General features: G+C 39.6%; 1 protein-coding gene across 1 annotated transcript in view; it reads right to left on the reverse strand.

The window, feature by feature from the left end:
- The window catches only part of LOC124797884 (ovarian-specific serine/threonine-protein kinase Lok-like), a 199,860-nt gene extending 195,686 nt beyond the window's left edge, over positions 1–4,174 (reverse strand). The window contains exon 1 of the mRNA XM_047260984.1: positions 3,941–4,174. Coding sequence (XP_047116940.1) covers positions 3,941–4,079 — 139 coding nt within the window. The 5' untranslated portion in view covers positions 4,080–4,174. The remainder of the gene's footprint in view (positions 1–3,940) is intronic.
- Between the last annotated feature and the right edge of the window lie 17,492 nt (positions 4,175–21,666).

A 21,666-nucleotide genomic window follows, 5' to 3' on the forward strand; every position in this document is an offset into this window, starting at 1 on the left:
TTAAGCAGATAAAAAGAAATCTTGCAGAAAATGAATTAACTATATTGATAGATTTTGCTGAGAAATATTCATTTGTTGTTTAGGATAGAGTGCAAGGATTCCACTGGGAGACTAGTCAGGCCACATTTCATCCATCTGATGTCTATTTTGATGGAAAAGAATGTCAGAGTAATAGCATTCATATGGTCAGCGACTATTCTGTCACAATACCACTGTTGTCCACACCTTTCAAATAAAGTTGATAGCATATTTAAAGACAAAGACTGAAAACATTAATTACTTTAGTGATGCTTTAGCTGTTCAATATAAGAATTTCAAAAATTTCATCAATTTATGCCTGCACGAAAAGGATTTTGGTATTACTGCCAAATGGAATTTTTTTAAAACAAGCCACGGTAAATTGCCTTGTGATGGCATTGGGGGAACAGCAAAAGGACTTGAGCCTGTGCTATTCTGCAGAGGGCCTTAGATAACCAAATACTGACTCCATATGATATATTACAGGTGTAAAGCTTTTTTATGAACCAAAAGATGAAATTGAAAAAATCCACCCAGATCAAGAAACAAGGTTTACCATGGGATATACAGTATCTGGAACAAGAGAAAATCAATTAATTGTCATCAGCTCAGAGTAAGCAGAGTTTTTAATGATGCTACAGCATTCACAGTTAATGCCTTCGAAGCACATGAAGAAATTCCAGCAGTCTCAGTTCGAAGTTTACAGGACAGTATGTTACTTGTTATGTATGGCAATTTTTGGTAGACTAGAACATATGAAGTTTCACTTCCCCATCAGCTTTACGCACCCACAAGGACATGTTCATTCCTTCCACTAGCCGACTGCTAAAGATACCTGCTGGATTCCTTAGCAACATATCTTCATGACTTTAGAAGCCCCATCAACATCATCACTAGGATGACAATACAGTTATCCACATTCTATCATTGAAAACATTATAGAAGTGCTTAACCGAAAATGGAACCGTCTCTTAGTATTCTTGTTCTGCTAATTTGCTGTATTTTGTACTATACTTGTTTATATGTCGTGCTAAATTAATGTTTGAAACTGACTTATACACTCTAATAAAAATAATTAATTATGGGACTTAATGAGCAAAATATACGACTTTTCAATCTTCTCGAAGTGCTAAGATGATAACTTTTGAAATGTGTTCTTACTCATTAAACTGAAAATCCAGAAATTAAACAATATTTCTTTGAAAGCTTAAAGCATACCTTTTCCAGCTATAGCAAAAAAAAAAGAGGATTGAAGAAGATGTAGTTGAGATACTGCCCTCCAAAAATACCCTAAAATTTTGCAATTAGAAAATTTTGGCCAACTTTGCTGATGCATATCTTTCAATCTGGGCACCCAATGTTAATTAAATCTTGGCGATATACAGACATCATAGATACAAATAACCCGCTGAAATACTGGTGTGATTGATTCATATGAAATGTAGCAGTGATCGGTCAAATCATGGCTCTCAGAATAGAGCGACGAATTTTTTTACCCACTTTAGAGGCTTGTATCTATAAGGCTAAATCCTTAATTTTTGCCATGGTGGGATTCAACATAAAAAATTGTCTGTGTATATTAAAGCAAATGACCAAATGTTCGATAGAACTTTTAGAAAAGCCTGTCAAAGTTGGCACATTTGCACCTCCGTACATGATGCGAAGGTGAGTTGCCTCTCTTTAAAATCCCTTGAGAATTCAACCACTGAAGATACTAAACTGAAATTTGTTATGTAGCCACCAAATACCATACAGAACCCCCACACCTAATTTCATCAGATTTGGAAATGGTCGAGTGGGGACCCCTGGTCCCCTTGATGTGGAATGACCCAGATGAAACCCCAACACAGGAAGTGTGGAAGATAGTGCACAGTCTTAAAAAACTACAAAGCACCAGGACTCAATGGAATAACTGCAGAACTGTTAAAAATGGAGGAACTGGTCTCAGTAAGTGAATCCACAAACTTATCAATTTTATTTGAAATCAGGAAGGAATCCAGGAAGAGTGGACTAAGTGTGCTTCACCAATGTAAGCAACATTGGCTGGTTCCAAGGCTGCAGTGTGAGTGGATTGAAAACTCAGTAAATGGTTTAGAATTCGTAAAGTCGACAGACAAGGGGACACCCGCCATACAACGCTCTTTAATGCAACTCTTTGTGTAGAAATTCAAAAGCTTGAAATATCTGGTTACATGGGCACAATGTAAACCTATATGCATGTGCTGACAATGTAGCAATAATTAGTAGAAGAAGAGTTTCACTACAGAGAACAATGGGTGAACTGGAAAAAAAAGGAACAGCAATACTTAGAGGCCTGCTTTTAATAAAATGAAGGCTAAGTACTTGATTTTCACCGGGAAGAAAGATAACTTGGATTAACTATCAGTAGCAGGTTTCAATTTAGAACATGTGCATAATTTTGACTACCTAGGATCTAAAATTAATACGACAAATTCCACGTCAACTGAAATAAAACTGCACACTGTAAGGGATAACAGACACTCTCACATGATTAACAAATAAGAGATTGTGGGCCTTTAGGTAACTAAACAGACAGCTGCAACTGCAAATTTACAAAGTCACGATAAGGCCAATTGTAGCCTGCAGATGTGAAAAATGTGCACTAAGGAGTACCTATGAACAGTAGCTCAGAATATTTGAAGTAAAGTTCTGCAAAACATCTATGGGGCAATTCATAATAGCAATGGTTTGACTGAACACTAATTTGGGCCATCCCATATGAGTTGCAACATTGTAAGATTACTAAAAAGTAGGGAATAGCTTCGCTCGGACTTGTCTCTAGGATGGACACTGGAAGAACAAGAAAACAGACAGGAAGGCCTCAAAATGAATGGATATACTATACTCAAGAAGATATAAAATGCCTTAGAGTAGAGGATAATGGAGAATTGTGCTGGGGAGTGGAGAATGGAGGAAACCTGTTGAGGAGGCTAAGATCTAAGCAGGCTTGTAATGCCATGAGAAGAAGAGGATTACGTAGTGGAGCCTCTCTGCACCTTTCAAAATTTAGGTCTACGTATATGTACATAACATGTATCGATATACTGTAAGACTTGTAGCCTACTTGTTCTAATTTAGCTTTTCTGAATTTATCCTGCAGAACATGGGTCACACCACACTACATTACAGGGCAATCTGTTAGAACAACGTTTATTTTGCATTCACATTAACTGTCTTGGCAACTCTCAAAAACCAAATTATCACTTTCCAACCTTGGACTATGCTGTAGATCAGACTAATCACAATCAAGGCTTCATTTGAATGCCAAACCACAATGTAGACATGAAAAATTAAACAAAACTTGAAAGAAACCAAATAACACCTTGGGCAAATGCACCATGAGATTCACTGGAAGAAGTGTAATTAGATGAACTGAGCAACCATGCCTTAAGTGGCATGAAGCTGGACCTTTGCAAGCCATGAAACACTTGAGGGTCGTTCTAGCGAAAAAGCTTGGAAGCTATGTATGGCATTTAACCTAGGTCTAGAGCGTTAAACACGTTTAAAGAAAAATCTAACGTACTATCCATTTCGACACATAAACAAGAATGCAAGATCCCGATGAAGAAATATACGTATGAACATTCTGAATAAAAAGCCAAATGCGACCACTAAAGAATGAATGCCTTCATATTTTCGACTATACATTTTCTGTCAACTATTTAACAATCTTGTTGTGTACGACTACTACATCTACACACTCACTGTTTTTACAATAAATATACTAACATGCCTTTGCACAATAACAAAGTTAAAAGCAAACGTAAGATATCTGCATATAGCACTCAGTTTTAAAAACTTAAGGAAAGACATGAAAAAAAGTAATCCTACGTCAATAAGATTATAGAAACAAAACAAATTTACAGTGACAAAAACACTGAAAACGAAATGTTACCCTTACCAATAGTGGTAAACTGCTTTCTTGTGGCATACAGCCTACCCCAGCTATTATTATCAACAATATCTTGACTATAATTAATTCCATCACTCTGCTGAGTATCTGGTAAACTGTTTGGAACATCCATTGCTTTGTTGTTCATACCTCCCACTCCCCACTCTCCCACACTCTAAATCCGGCATTCGGAGAGATAAAACTTTGTCGCAACAATTTTTCTTCTATTTGGACTTTACAGAATGTCTCTGCCCAAAGCAAAGTGTATACAGCCTGCGATACTAGAAGCAGGTAATCACGCAACGATCTTGCCTGCGCACATATCTCCGCATAATTCTGTGGATGCATGATCGCAGCAAAACTAGTATGTACACAGGACGTAAGTTCCGATCTACTGCTCGTCCACCATCTGTCGGTGTAGAACAGAAATTTCAATGGCAAGCCAGCACACTGTCGTAACCTCAAGGTCTATTTCATTTATTCAGAAATGGAATACATTTCATTATGGTCTGCGTTTGCAAACTATGTTGCTAAAAACTGCAAACAAAAAGCCAGAAACAGAAAGACAGATCGACACAGTGGCTCCTTAACTGAAGGCGTTATCGCACGTAAATTTACTTCATGAGTTGTAGAAGGAACTCGACGACTATCGTAGTTACATGCGTGTGGATTTAGAAAAGTGTAATCATATTTTGACATTCGTTACTCCAAGTATATGAAACTTGTATGTGGAGAGAAATTTCGCAACATGGCAGACGGTGCCGCTGAGGTCACTGGCAATAGAAGTTAAAAGCGTCTAGAATTTCTTACTGCAGTGCAGTTCCGAAAAAAGCATTGAATGTAATCACACCTGCAACACGTGAAGCTATTTACGCTGTCCTAAAGGATGATTTCAAGGAAGCAAGTAAAGTACTGTACCTCAATTGTGCCAAGTTACAGACAATATTTTTACAGGTGAGACACAGTATATTCTTAGGAGTGATATACATGGCCAATGAGATATGGTTAAGTTTGTTTCTAAGCCGAGATTTCCAGTTCCCTACCTTCTACCAGCAACTTTTGTATCAGAATATAAAATGCCGTCCCATGTATCTGGAAAGACTTACTTGCAGTATTGTGGTAGTGAATTCTATACGTCATCTGTAAAACAATTCTTGTAGTTAAACACTTACTACATTAGGGTATAAAATTAGTGTAATAATAGCCATGTCCCTGAAGGCGCTCTTCCAAGATCTTCCATTATCACTTTTTTTTGCTACGCTCTCATAACTCAAATTATGGTGTACGATAGTACTGACAGAAAGTATACTAGCAATCCCCTGGGTACACTCACATGTATATGCCATTTTAAAAGTTACTATGCACACACAGATGAGAACACCTGACTGAACAAACAGCTGACTCAAACAATGTAAATAAGTTATACACAACTGCAACCAGTCACTTTTTTGAATAATAATGCTTTATTCCATAAACCTGTTTTCAAATCTTTTCAGGTTCATCTTCTGATGGTTTCGGGAGGATCCGGGAAGTTACATCATTACTGGTAGTAGTATAATGCTGGGTGCTGGTTTGTGACAGTATAGATGGCTTTTTTTCGGATCTGTCTGCCTCCATTTTGATGTCCAGAACCCTTTCACACCAACTATATTAGTTTACAATTTACCAGCATCCAGCATGCGCTTTACAACTGTTGCTTGTAACAAAGATCTTTGTGTTGTTGTAACAAAGATCTTTGTTACAAGCAACAGTTGTAAAGTGCGTGCTGGATGCTGGTAAAGTGTAAACTAATATAGTTGGTGTGAAAGGGTTCTGGACATCAAAATGGAGGCAGACAGATCCGAAAAAAAGCCGCCTACACTGTCACAAACCAGCACCCAGCATTATGCTACAACCAGTAATGATGTAACTTCCCGGATCCTCCCAAAACCATCTGAAGATGAACCTGAAAAGGTTTGAAAACCGGTTTATGGAATAAAGCATTAATATTCAAAAAAGTGACTGGTTGCAGTTGTATATAACTTATTTACATTCAATATACAGTCACGGTTCTAAAATATCCATAATGGATAAGCATAATCTGACTCAAACAAGTTTTAGCGTCACATATACGTCGTTCTCCTGTCCACACGCTCCAACTTCTCTGTATAGATGTCATTCCAACCCTCAGATTCACTCAAATTTCCAACTTCATAGTTTGCTCACACATCTTATCTGTGCAAATTCACACGCATCACACGCAAAGATCTGCCTGCACCAATGTGATGTGCACCGATACTTGCCAGGACACATCGTTGCATGTGGACAGGGCCGTAGATGTAACTCATAATTAATGTTATAGATCAAAAGACTATCGAGTGCTGAATAGTAATTAATTTTATCTCTCTTCTTCATGGGCGAAAACTAAATTGGCGGTCAATAAACTGATCTGCCAAGAAACTAATAAACAATGAATGAATGAGAACAAACAACTCAGCTGTTTGGCTAAAGAATAATTAACATTTCATTTGCTGTCCTTAAATGGAGTCTCCAACACAGCCCCTCCCCCCCCCCTCCCCATGGCATAGTGGAAACCAAGGAATGTGTGCCATCTTATGTCATACTTGATAAGCTACTCTTCCATGTGTCAGTGGACCTCCTGTCATCGTTTGCAGTTCTGCTTGAAATATTGGAGGTGGCTCAGCTGCCGGTGTTCTGCCTGCTTGTCAGGTGGGGTCGTAATCGGGAGTACAGCAGCCCTCTTCCCTTGCTGTTGAGTGAGCATGTCTGTAGGGAACACATATGCAGGCTTAACCTGCTCCCATGATGCCGTCAGGGACCAGTCGTACTCTATTGGAACCATATGTTCACTGCATTAACACACAGTAAGGGCCCAAGTTGGAGGTTGCAGTGGCGCACATACAGCATCAGTTCGCAACATGATTGCAGTATGATCCGTGAACTGATGTAGATGTGAACTGAGGTTTTTTCTAAAAATTTTGGTTACAATAGGAGATGAGTCTGGTGGGCATTAGAAGGATCCAAGTATCATTTTATGCTCACTCCAGGTAATGAATCTTCCTCAATGTCACATGAAACTTCAATTTCTATCTCAGTGGATTTGAGTTTCTTTCGTTTATGCATCTGCATGTCTGTCCCTCCTTGCCGCCTCAGTACTATGCACCATCGTGGCATCCATTTGGCCACTGGTACCTTTTACACTAACCCAATTGAGAGTAGGTATGCAGAAGCTGCCGAGCTACACTGTCAGACCGATGTGATGCTCTCCTCAGCAGATATGCAGGCAGTTTGCTTGCCATGCCTAGCCACCCATTCTACCCCTCCTTCTTTGATGACCCCTTTGATTGCCAGTATAGGGTGCATCGCTCTTCTCTCTTACCTCCTGGAGTTTGCTTTTGGCTATTGCTCTGGCAGCGTATCTTCAAGCTATCTGCCAGTTTCCCAAAGGGTGTGAACCCTTCACCACCTTGGGTTCGTGCCGTGGCTCGTGTTCACCTTGGACTTCATTCACTTCCTAAGGACATTACTCCAGATTCCATCTGTTGATGTAAGTTTCTCAATCTTTGCACAGAACTTAGCGATAGTATCTTTGTGAACACTGATGGTTCAAACTGACTTTGGTGTCAGGTGTGACTTCATCATTGGCACCGACCATTTATGGTATTGGCTTCTGGACACTGCTCACTAAATACAGCAGAGCTCTTTGCCCTGTATCAGGCCACGCAGTTCATCTAGCGACATGGGCTTTTCAGTTGTGTCATTTGCTCCGAATCTATTGAGGGAGCCAATGTGATGTTTATGTGGGTCCCTGGTCACGTCAGTCTGATGGGAAATGAGGCTGCTGACTCCTATGCCAAAGGCTGCAATCCTCGTACCTTGGCCCACAAGTTCTTCCATTCCTTCTGATTATATCTGTGTTGTCGTCTGTCAGCAGATGGTGTCATTTTGTCGTCACCACTGGTCTTCCCTTCATTGCATCGAGCTCCAGGGAATTAAACCTCTCCCAGCTGCTTCCCCAACCTCGTTTCGCCCTCCCTCCAAGAGGAGATCATTTTAGCTAGGCTACGTATTGGGCACTACCTTTTTAGCAATCACCATACCTTAAGCCGTGATCCCCCACTACTTTGTGCTCACTGTCATCAACTTTTAACGGTTCACTATTTCCTGACCGAATGCCCTTTTTCTAACCACTTTCATTCTACTGTACATTTGCCATCTGAGTTATTGGCAATTTTAGAGAATAACTTGTGGGCTGTTGACCGCATTTTACTTTTTATTCATCGTAGCAATATGGCAAAGGACATCTAATGTTTAGTCCAGGACCTCTGTTGTCTCTATGGTGTATTTTGTGGATCTTTCTTTAAGAGGAAGCCCTTGTTTTTAGCCATCTTTCCTTCCGTTGATTAGGGTTAAAGTATAGTCGCTTTTAACTCCTTTTTCGTCTTAGTTTTCTAAGGTTCTGACATGACCAAATATGACGTTAATTGCTTTAGCGCCCTATAACAAAACAAAACAATCAACATGCAAGTAGCATTTACCACTACCCAGGTTGTAGTCTGCCTTAAACTGTCTGAAAAAGTCCATTCCAAGAATATAATTTACCATTAATTTCCCAACCACAAGAAAATTGCATTTGATCATAGTATTATCCAAGGTAGTAAGAATGCATGCTTGTAACTTTACATTTTCTGTCTTGTTTCCTAAAACCGTTAATATTTTGCAGTTCTGTGTTGGAAAGGTGGATACATGCATCACCTTTCCTATCACACCAAACAAAATCTTGGACAAAACGTTAGCAGACACACCATATGCAGAACCACATGGGTTGGTATATTGCCTATATTTGCATATATTATTGCTTGTGCTACTTTCTCTTCGTCCTTCCTTGTCTCTTTGGAGCACAACTCCTCTCCCAAGTCGTGTTCCTCACTGTGCCTCATATAATGACTAGTTGCTGAATGCACTCACCTAAATCCAGGAACAGGTGGGCTAGCAATTTCTGGTGGTGGCATTGGAATACTCTCATTGCTATTAACCATCTTAACTATTGTTGATTCCCCTTATCTAATTTTATTATTTGACACAGTGTTCATCTGACCATTTGAGTTTCGATGATAACCACTGTTATTGTATAGATCCACGTTAGGTGATACACCACAACAGTTTAATCTATTCCAGTTATTAAAATTACCTTGCATGTTGGGGTAGTCAGGGTTATATCTATTCCATTACCTTCTCTGAACAGATTCATGAGGACATATATATCTAGAAGCATTCTAATTGGGTAAGTTATTTGACACTATTTGAACAAGTTCACAACAACCTGAATATATGTATGACACAACCTGTACACCTAATGAGCTTATGTGCGGCTGCAAAGAGTAAAATGAGTGGAGTGACCCATTGCCAAAGATTTCATTTCAGCAGCTGTTGCATGATAAAAGGTAAGAGAAGTATTAACCATGCTGACACAGCATGCTAATGCAAGAAATAGACACTACTCTAGTACAATTAAGGGAAAGCAGGAATTGAAGGTAGACATGCAAGTGCTACTGACTACTCACCACAAATCTTCTGCACTAAAGCAGCACAAAGCGAAGTGGCGTCTGCTGTACATATTTGTCAACATACTGTGCCCTGGTGCATACCTGTTGCAGAACCCAAAAACAAATAGAATCATTGAGCTTTATGCTCATCGAGACTTAAGAGTGTTTCATTCTAAGCAGTAAACGTATATCTATAAGTAATGAGTCAGTAAACTGTGTAATTATAAAACACAAATACCTCTCAGTACGGCTGCAAGGAAATTAGGTAGCATAAAAAATTTTACTTCAGCTGATCCAGCTAGCAGCAGAAAAGGAAGAAGAGATTTCGACTTCGCCAAACGTACATAACCAACAACAGCCTAGATTTTAATGCAAATGTTGTGATGACATTTATGCAAGTGTGATGGAAATATTTTTGAGACAATATAGTTGACTAACTGTAATGTCAGTCAAGGACTATTCATGACTGATTGACGTATACACAAAACCACATGACAACCAAACACTATCGCCTAGGAATGGATTAGATGCGCTTCATACTGTATAACACATGTTTATATGAGGCCAAGGCCATATACACATACTTGTAATTCGAGAATTCTGTCAGTTTGATTTTAGTGTATTGCTTTAGACATTTGTCCATTAGTATATGTGCGCTTGGGCTTGTTTGCTGATGTAGCCAGATGTTGTGTCCAATCTTTCCAATTTCAGATGACATCACTGTGTGAATGAAAAATTTGGTTAAAAAATCTGTAATGTTTGAAAAATTATGTAAAAACTAGTATTCCATATAAAGCCAAAATGTAATATATTTATGTGTAATTATCTATATTGATGCAAAGCAAAATGTAATACGTTGGTACGTAAATGCGATCAGAATTTGTAACACGTATCAAAATGTGTAAAACCAGGAGATTTATGTCAAAAAGAGACTGCTGTAAAGATATTCCACGTAAATTGCAATGCCTGTAACTGCGATGAGGTATGTGTGCAAAATTGTTAAAAACTATTCTTCATATACCGCTATGAGAAGGACCACGATGAAATACTTATGTACAAACTTGTTAACAAAGATCCTTTGTTCATCACCCAATAAACTGTGAGCACGATGGAACTGTGTGTGTGGAGTACAACAACATTTGCCTAATGACATTTACTGCGATGCAATTGTGCAAAATAAGGAACTGGTAAACCACTGGACCTACGGTTGCAATGCACAAAAACATTGAATACAACTCCATGGGTGGAGGCATTTTGCATGGGACTTCAGGAATGTAATGTTCTTAGAATATGATGGCCACTCTCACCTGGACATCGTTGCTAGCAGTTTGCCATCTGTAGTCTTGCATCCATGCCTTCATGGAATTTATGTTGTGGAATGGAAATCCACTGGTCTTCAGTCATGCGACACATGACCTAGGAAGAAGAGAGTTATCAGTGAAAATAAACAGTACAACAAGTGAACATGCCCACACATCGATTGTGAAATCTGAGAATGGTGACATCAGTATGCAATAACATTTACATTATGTAAACTACCAAAACAATGCTTACCTTTATGTTATTATTTTATGTATTACGAATATGAACTGCAAAGAATGACACGTTGTACAAGGAAAGGTAATCTGAAACAGAAAGGCATTTTAAATGCAATACTTTCCATGAGAGACAATGACCAATAATGAAATGTATTTTGCTTTAAGATATGTAATAGTTTTAAGAATATTGTACCTGTTTTAGATGTTAGTGCATATTTTTTGTAAAATCTTCTTGGAATAACATGTCATAGTGATGTGTAGCACACATGCACATATGAACTGTATATAAAATGTGATCACCATGTCATATGTTCAACTAACAGGTACTACCACATTGAAATACATGTGACTGTGCATGTGCGGCAGCTATAATACCAACATTGAAATCTTCTGGGCGCACGTGCCCCATTCAAATATTATATACCATGAATTGTATTTGAATATGTATGTAAATATTGGACTGAATGTGCTTTAGGGTGAATTGCTCACCTATAGATGAGTCCCTTCACTTCGCAATTCACAGTGCAGTTTAAAGGCACATTTGCAGGATGGGCATGGATATATTGCAAAAATGTATATATAAGTTCAGAATATAAATAAAGAATTATTTAAGATATTGATTAGTATAAGCAGTTGTATCGATTATAGCATGCAACCGCTGAAACATTAGAATAATTACGCAGTTCAGTTGTCTTCCCGAGAATATGGCACCTTTTTTGTTTTGGTAGCTGTCCAGATAGGATGTGTACATTACCATAACTGCAGATAATTATTTGGCACACCTTCATCAATATATTTTATTGAGACACAATCTCACGAAATCAGATTACCTTCCATTCAGAAGGCTGTTGCACACAGAGACTGTTATATTGACTTGTAAATAATGGATTTCAGCTATCAGTTGTCCTTTTTAATATTTGTTGGCAGATCTAGATTTCAGCTAGATACTAGCCATTCTCAATGAACTATCATTTTTTATCAATGCATGTAATGCCTGTTGGTTGGGCTTCATCCACAGTTCATTGAATACCAATGAATATTTGTTTGGTGACACAAATATAGGTATGAACTGTGGATGAAGACCGCCCAACAGGCGTTACATGCATTGATCAAAAATGATAGTGCCTTGAGAATGGCTAGTTTCTAGCTGAAATCTAGATCTCCCAATAAAATTCAAAAAGGACGACTGATAGCTGAAATCCATTATTTACATCTCACTAAGTGTACTCACAGTTCCACACAGTAACGGAATTCATTTTAGTGTCTATGTAATTTAATTTAACATAATAACTTGTGAATACAGTGATATTATTTAATCTTGTGTTTCATTTATGTTGCAAACTATTGTTCCAATTAAACAGCATCTTGGTAAGGCCAAAAGTTCTGTGTTACAAATTATATCAAAGGTTCAGTACGAACAACACATTGGAACTGTTAAATCTACGCAGTCCAATAAAGATATATTTTCAGAAAAATCACCCACAGTCAGACTTACAATGGACAGGCCTTACGCAAAAGCCATTGTCAAGCACGCAAAGTTTGTATAAACTGATACATACTATTATCATTACTTATTATTATTTATCTGTTCTCTGATATTCTCAAACCAGACATGAAAAGCCACGAAAAGTCAAAATACCAGTAGAGGCCAGGCCTGACTACACCTAACAGTGGCAACTGCAGCAAACAGTTGCGCTGTAGCCACTACTACGTGCTTTGTGTAGACCAATTTGATTTGCATTTTGGATTGCTTGTTTTTATTTTTCTAATTTTGAAGTCATGAAGAGACAAATCTTGGTGCTGACTGGGACGCAAACGAGAGCCTCACCACAAGAAAAGGAATCAGTAATCCCTATGACCATTATGTCAAGTCTGCTTTTGTGGAAACACAAAAGGCGGATGTAATGTTTCACTACAGTAACTAACGATTTCGCTAGTGCTGCCAGAAGCGGAGAAAATCGGCATTACTTGAAAGAAATTGATTGGTCTTGAAGTGCTGCCAACATCATGCTGCCCCTGGATGCAAAGTCTTACAAAAGGCTTGCGTCCGCTGAAAAACAACTTTCGTAAGCACTTTCTGAGTTGAACAGAAACATAGTCAAGTTTACCTCTGCAGGTCACTTGGATAAGTTTATTTCAGGAACTCGCCAGAAGTGCATTTTACAGAAGTGCAGTTGTTCTTAAAAACCAGAGAAGTCACCAGTGTTGTTGCATTATTATTAATGCATAAGAATCGTGACGAAACTCAAAAACTAAAAAAAAAAGAAAACAGAAAAAATATTAGAGGAATACATACGATGTTACCACGAAACACTATTCAATTAAATAAAATCAGAGGGCTTCATTTAGGTTAAAAACTTTGAGGATATCGTATGTAAATTTTGGACACTTCTTGTCCGTTGTGTAATCAGGTATTGGATAACAGAAAACAAAAATGCAGAGTGGTATCTCATCGAGAGACTGCTCTTTAACTACTCTTCGATTTTTGCAAGCAGTATTTACTAGTTTTATCACAGATGTATTGCATTTATGTATACAGTAACATTAAAAAATCATTTAAAGTTTCTGGTGAAACAAATTGATTAGTAAACTCATTTAGCTGTTTTGGGATCCCAACGGTACCTTTGTTTCGGCCCATTTGTCTTTGTGCCATTCTTCTTTTCAAAAATGATACTTTGGCACAGTACTGAAAACGCACAAGCTCTGTAAATTTGAGAACTTCCACGAGAAGATAAATTCGGTAGGTACTTCCAATATGTTGCAAGAAACTAGAACGAATTTTCACTTCATCTGCTTTCAAACTTTCTTACAAATTAAAACTGTATGCAAGGCTGAGACTGAGATCTGGCACCTGACTTGGCACACAGTTTTAATTTGTCAGGAAGTTTCATGCAAGAAACAGTTTCCACCAACTTGCGAACTTCTTGAATGTGACGAAACTAGCGGACGTAGATTGAGAAGGGGGTTGCACATATGGCCGTTCGTAATATTCCACACAATTGAGTGATTGCATGAACAATGCGTCAAATCATAGCAGGAAGTTCTACAGAATGCCTAATAAATATGATTTCAGCATTTCAATGTTAGAGTGGTGCGAGTCTGGTGAAAAAACTGCAATGACTCAGTGAGGAAGGCTGAACAGTTATCTAAAATAAAGGAAAACAAACCAGCTGCGGAAGCGTAATTCGTGGATAAAATGACTGAGAGCAGAGGCAACAAATTAGTTCGTTTACCGCCCTGCGATTGCGATCTAAATCCGACAGAATTGGCTTAGGCCAAAATAAAACACAATTTCAGGCAGACCAATGTCGCTGGTGACACGTCAAACGAAAGACTGCAGAATTTTCTTAATGCTGCTTTCCTCTCAGTTACTGCACTGGACTGGCAGGGCTACAACAGAAATATGCTGTAGCTGGAGAAAGAGTATTGGACTTCAGATGGAATAATGGAAACGGGCATCAATGAAGTGATCATTAATACAATGCCCCAATGATCATAATCATATTGAAACAAATACAAATGAAGTGATCTTTAGTGGACAACATTTTGACAGTTCTTTCATGCGGAAATAAGAATACTGTTTGGATTCTGCAACTCACTGCAACTGCCATCTAGTGGCAGCTTCCACACTGGGCAGGTCAGACTGTCCAGTATAGTCTCGTCCCTGTCAGGAGACCTTGCAACCTACGTGCAGAAGTGGATCTCCCAGGTCTTTTGTGCATGCAGGTAAGATTAGCGCCGAGCAGGTAACTTCAAGACCACATAACAGACAGGCATATATGTCTCTCAGCTAAGCCAGCAACCACAGTTGGATCGCTGCCTGTGCACATTGTAAAGTTTATTAGAATAAACATTTCTACCAGATATTGTGTTCTGTCCAATTACTGTGAGTGGAAATAAGGGGAGGACAGTGAGTCCTCTCGCACTATACACTCAAACTCAAATGTACTAACGTGGGAGAAAGAGCCTGTGTGTACATTTTTTGGTCCTCCAGGTTGGATGCAGTGACCACGCAGAATTTACGTTCGTGTGGATTTATTTTCCAGTACTTGTGAACGTAAAACACGTGTGAGGTGCACAAGTTAATGCTTTCGTTGTTGACCGCTATCGAGTGTCCCAATGCCTGTTCGGGACTTTGAGAATAACAGCCTTAACAATCTGATAGAGGACATAATTGTGAACTTTTAATGTGTCTTGAACTCACAGGCGCCGACTCCACAGGCCTGAGGGGGCCTGACCCCTCTCAAAAATTCGTTTGTGGGGGTGAAGACCCCCAATAATTTAAGAAAATTATTACGTATATTATGCTTTGTAAAATCACAAAATTATGTTGGAATTTTTTATTTTCCTTCTTTGACGATAGTTACCTTTTAAAATACATTCACTAATGAGTTTGAAAAAATAATTATTATGGCAGTAAGCAGGTTAACTGAAAACGAGTGATGTGAATCATGACAGTGTTACGGTGCTGTGGGCACACTTTGAATTTGTCCCAGTGTGCTAACCTTCGGGTAAAGTCTGGCGCCGGCGGGCCAGCACTGCGGCCATAGTGACATCAAAAGGACTGGAGCAGAAGTGCTTGGAACCCTCCGCCTTGTGTCGCCTCGATACTTCGGGACATTACGACGCCGCGGCTATATAAAGCCCATCCTGCTGTCGCAGTCATTCAGTGTGGATAGTTTCGTTCAGTGCATGCTGCAGACATGTTTAGCGTTCCGACTTTAGTGTCTAGTGGACTATTTTATATGACTATATTTTATTTGTTTACTTTAGTCTCTTAGTGTATTGTGGATTAAGTTTGCAGTGGATAAATTTGTTACCAAAAAGGCACACTTGGTGTATTGTGAGTTAAGTCTGCAATGGATAAATTCGTTACTAAAATGGCGCGCCGGCCGGGGTGGCCGAGCGGCTCTAGGCGTTACACTCTGGAACCGCGCGACCGCTACGGTCGCAGGTTCGAATCCTGCCTCGGACATGGATGTGTGTGATGTCCTTAGGTTAGTTAGGTTTAAGTAGTTCTAAGTTCTAGGGGACTGATGACCTGAGACGTTAAGTCCCATAGTGCTCAGAGCCATTTGAACCATTTGAACCAAAATGGCGCGCTTGGAAGTTGGTGATACTGCAAGTCAACCACCAACAATTAATGTGTCATCAATTGCTTAGTCGTCTTCAGGCGAGAACCGTTCACAGCCGAAACGTGGACAATACAGTAAGAGAAGATCATTTCAGAAGTCTTGGTTCATGAAATATACATGGCTAGAATATGAATCATCTACCGAAAAAGTTTTTTGTAAAATCTGCAAAGAGGCAGATGCTAAAAATTTATTACAATTTTCTTCAAAAAAAGAAGATGCATTTACTTCTGTAGGGTTTTGTAATTGGAAAAAGGCTTTGGAAAAATTCCATCTTCTTGAAAATACGTTTATGCACAAAGAAGGTGTTCTGAAACTAAATTCTATCACTAACCAAAGTGTGGCATCCCAATTGAATGAACAATTAGACAGTGATATGAAGAATGGCAGTTTAGCTCTTGAGACAATTTTTACTACCGTACAATTTCTATGCTGACAAGGACTAGCAATTAGAGGGCATGTAGACGTAAACTCAGAGTTTTTTCAATTGTTGGAACTCCTTCAGAATGACATATCTCAGTTTAAAAATTGGTTAGGGCATTTGAGGTATAGGTAGACGTCCTACGATATTCAAAACGAGATCATTGATCTACGAGGGCAGTTCAATAAGTAATGCAACACATTTTTTTTTCTCGGCCAATTTTGGTTGAAAAAACCGGAAATTTCTTGTGGAATATTTTCAAACATTCCCGCTTCGTCTCGTATAGTTTCATTGACTTCCGACAGGTGGCAGCGCTGTACGGAGCTGTTAAAATGGCGTCTGTAACGGATGTGCGTTACAAACAACGGGCAGTGATCGAGTTTCTTTTGGCGGAAAACCAGGGCATCTCAGATATTCATAGGCGCTTGCAGAATGTCTACGGTGATCTGGCAGTGGACAAAAGCTCGGTGAGTCGTTGGGCAAAGCATATGTCATCATCGCCGCAAGGTCAGGCAAGACTGTCTGATCTCCCGCATGCAGGCCGGCCATGCACAGCTGTGACTCCTGCAATGGCGGAGCGTGCGAACACACTCGTTCGAGATGATCGATGGATCACCATCAAACAACTCAGTGCTCAACTTGACATCTCTGTTGGTAGTGCTGTCACAATTGTTCACCAGTTGGGATATTCAAAGGTTTGTTCCCGCTGGGTCCCTCGTTGTCTAACCGAACACCGTAAAGAGCAAAGGAGAACCATCTGTGCGGAATTGCTTGCTCGTCATGTGGCTGAGGGTGACAATTTCTTGTCAAAGATTGTTACAGGCGATGAAACATGGGTTCATCACGTCGAACCTGAAAAAAAACGGCAATCAATGGAGTGGCGCCACACCCACTCCCCTACCAAGAAAAAGTTTAAAGCCATACCCTCAGCCGGTAAAGTCATGGTTACAGTCTTCTGGGACGCTGAAGGGGTTATTCTGTTCGATGTCCTTCCCCATGGTCAAACGATCAACTCTGAAGTGTATTGTGCTACTCTTCAGAAATTGAAGAAACGACTTCAGTGTGTTCGTAGGCACAAAAATCTGAACGAACTTCTCCTTCTTCATGACAACGCAAGCCCTCACACTAGTCTTCGCACCCGAGAGGAGCTCACAAAACTTCAGTGGACTGTTCTTCTTCATGCACCCTACAGCCCCGATCTCGCACCGTCGGATTTCCATATGTTTGGCCCAATGAAGGACGTAATCCGTGGGAGGCACTACGCGGATGATGAAGAAGTTATTGATGCAGTACGACGTTGGCTCCGACATCGACCAGTGGAATGGTACCGTGCAGGCATACAGGCCCTCATTTCAAGGTGGCGTAAGGCCGTAGCATTGAATGGAGATTACGTTGAAAAATGGTGTTGTGTAGCTAAAAGATTGGGGAATAACCTGGTGTATTTCAATGCTGAATAAAACAACCCCTGTCTCAGAAAAAAATGTGTTGCATTACTTATTGAACTGCCCTCGTACTAGGAAAGTCTGTGTTGAGAAACGTATTGGCTTCAATCAAGAAGACTGAACATTTTTCTATTATAGTTGACGAAACAAGTGATTCTTAGATGCACGAACAAGTGTCATTTTGTATTCATACTGTCGATGATTCCTTAATCACCAACAAAAATTTTTTTGGCTTATATGAGACCCCCAACACTGTATCAGAAACTCTGAAGAAGCTGGTCTATGACCCCTTTGCCCAACTTGTTGGACTATGCAGGCTTCTACTAACTTGCGAATACTGAAAAACTTTGAATAACTTCTAGAATTTTCGAATCTTTTTCTGCAGAGGACAAAACAGAGGCAGGTTACAAATGTGCAGACTACCTTGAGTCAATGTTACAATTCAAGACTTATTTCTTTTTATGTCTTTATTGCCATGCAATGAACCCAGTAGAGGGTGTCAATGAAAAACTTCAATGTCCTCATCTAAGTGTTGCTGATCTGGAAAAAATATATGAGGGCTTGACATGTATATTGAATGGAAAGCATGATAGTTTTGATCGCTTTTGGGAATTGTGTTTAAAAGAAAAACATTCACAAGTTGATGATCCTATGAAAACAACGAAGCCAGCTCACTGCACACTTTCAAAACCCAAACAAATACGACAAAGCTATTTACATCAACGTTTGTGAAACGGTGCATTCTTGCATTACTGAGCGGTTTGCCTCAACTGGACTCACACAGGTCATTGCAGGTGAACAAGAGTCCTTTATTTTAGCAAGCATATGTGAAACAAATTTGGAAAAATCAATTGAGTGTTTCAAAAATGACCTAGACACTGAGAGACTGCGCTTACACTTGAATATGTTAGCCGATATCGTTAATAAAAATAACTGGCCTTAAAAAACATGTGTGATGTAGCAAAGTACATTACACAAGAGCCTGCAGTTGGAGAAATGTTATGTGAAGTATTGAAGTGCATTAACCTTCTCCAAGTACGAAGGTGAGTCAAATGAAAACCTTAAACATTTTTTAAAATATTATTTACTGTGCAGAAGTGGTACAAAGCTGTATCACTTTTCAACATAATCTCTGCCACGCTCAATGCAAGTCCTCCAGCGCTTACAAAGTGCATAAATTCCTTTAGAAAAAAAATTCTTTTGGTAGTCCGGCAACAACTCATGCACTGCGTGGCATACCTTTTCATCAGAACGGAACTTCTTTTCTCCCATTGCATCTTTGAGTGGCCCAAACATATAGAAATCACTTGGGGCAAGGTCTGGTGAGTATGGTGGATGGGGAAGTGGTTGATGGAAGTGAACCCAGGTTTCGTCCCCAGTAACGATTCTTGCAAGGATGTCATCACCTTCTCATTCAAAGCACAGAAGAAGTTCTTCACAAGCATCAACACATTGTTCTCTCATTTCAGGAGTCAGCTGCGGTGGCACCCATCTTGCAGACACTTTGTGAAATTGGAGCACATCATGCACAATGTGGTGTGCTGACCCATGACTAATCTGTAAACATGCTGCAATGTCATTCAGTGTCACTTGGTGGTTTTCCTTTACTATGGCTGCAACTGCTGCAATGTTCTGTGGAGTCACAACTCGTTGTGCCTGACCTGGACGAGGAGCATCTTCCACTGAAGCCACACCATTTGCGAACTTCCTACTCTATTTGTAGACCTGCTGCTGTGACAAACATGACTCACCGTACTGAACCTTCATTCGTCGATGAATTTCAATATGTTTCACACCTTCACTACGTAAAAACCGAATAACAGAACGCTGTTCTTCCCTGGTGCAAGTCGCAAGTGGGGCGGCCATCTATATACTTATACTGCGACGGTATGTGTGCATCTGCACTATGCTGCCACCTACAGGCCATTCTGCACGCTGTTTGTAGCACGCTTACCAAATTACAGGATAACGGCGCGAAATTTCGAATTGTTATTACAAATTTAAGGTTTTCATTTGACTCGCCCTTGTAGTTCCAATTAGGACAGCAACAGCAAAACGGCCATTTAGCTCCCTTAGACATCTGAAGTCATTTTTCCAACCAACAATGGGACAGAAGCGATTGAACAACTTGGCCGTTCTTCATGCCCACTGAGATGTTTTGGATGCGTTTGGATATCCGACCAGTCATTAACGACTTCATATTCAGAAATCCAGTCAGACGGTCGACATTTGCACCTTTCTAAAGACACTCTAGCCCTAATAATGGCACTTAGAGCAACATTAAAAAATCATTATAAAATAGAGAATTATATATATATATATATATATATATATATATATATATATATATATATATATATATATATATATATATATATATATGAGAGAGAGGTTTCTACGGCTGCCGCCGTCTCTCGCATCTCAATCTCCATCGTTCACAGTCATTCCAGTCTCCTTCATTAAGACCTCTCACCGCCATTTCTTCGTTGACGTCGTCTTTCCAGCATCTCACAGGTCTACCGCGCTTTCTTCTTTGATGTGGAGTCCATTGCCATACCCGTTTTGGCCATCTTGTGTCTGGCATACGCTCTAAGTGTCCATACCAGAGTAGCTGCTTCCTTTCTATGTAGTCTAGGATTGTGGTTTTGACATTCATAGCCTCTCTGATCCTATCATTTCTAATATGGTCAAGTCCGGAGTGTCCACAACTCCGTCTCCAGAAATCCATCTCGACAGCCAGCAGGCGATCTTTCTGCCTATTAGTTAGCTCCCACAACTCTGCACCATATGTTGTGATACTTTCAATAATTGTGTGGTAGATGGTATGTTTTGTTGTGTACATTATGTTTTTGTTCCAGAGAATACCATTTTGTTGTTTTATGGCTCCCTTGCCCTGGCCTATTTTATTGTTTATATCATCCATACTTCTACCATTGGATGACAGCGTCACTCCCAAGTACTTAACATTATGACATCCATTAACAGTATCAGAACCGAGCTGTAAGTCGTTAACAGTATTTTCTCCCACTTTCAGATATTCTGTTTTAGATACGTTTATGACAAGACATCATTTTTCATAATCTTCTTTTAATTTGCGGAGCACGTAATTTGGATCTTCCTCATCTCCAGCTACTAACACTTGGTCGTCAGCAAAAAATAGAGTGAACAAGATATCGTCGTCTATAGGGACACCCATTCCTGTGCATTTCCTTTTCCATGATTTTAGTGCCTCCTCCAGGTAGATCTTAAAGAGTGTAGGGGCAAGTGTGCATCCCTGGAGTAGCCCCTCCGTCGCCTCAAACTCTTGAGATAGTTGATTTCTCACTTTAACCATTGCCATACAACCTTGGTAGATGAGTCTGACAGCTTTCACGTAGCTCAGTGACACACCATTATGAATTAGACTTGTCCATAGCTTGTTCTGTGGAACTGTGTCATAAGCTTCCAGGAGGTATACAAAGACAAGGTGGGTTGTAAGGTTCCTTGTTGTCCTTTTCTCCACTGGGTTTTTGGGGTAAATACTCCATCAGTACAGGAGCGACCAGATCTGAATCGATTTTAGTCTTCAGATTCAGTTATTTCTTCTTCCATCCTCTTTTTTAGGATACAGCCATAGACTCTCGCCATGGATGGCATCACACTAAACCACGATAGTT

Source organism: Schistocerca piceifrons, chromosome 1 (assembly GCF_021461385.2).
Source record: "Schistocerca piceifrons isolate TAMUIC-IGC-003096 chromosome 1, iqSchPice1.1, whole genome shotgun sequence".
NCBI lineage: Eukaryota > Metazoa > Arthropoda > Insecta > Orthoptera > Acrididae > Schistocerca > Schistocerca piceifrons.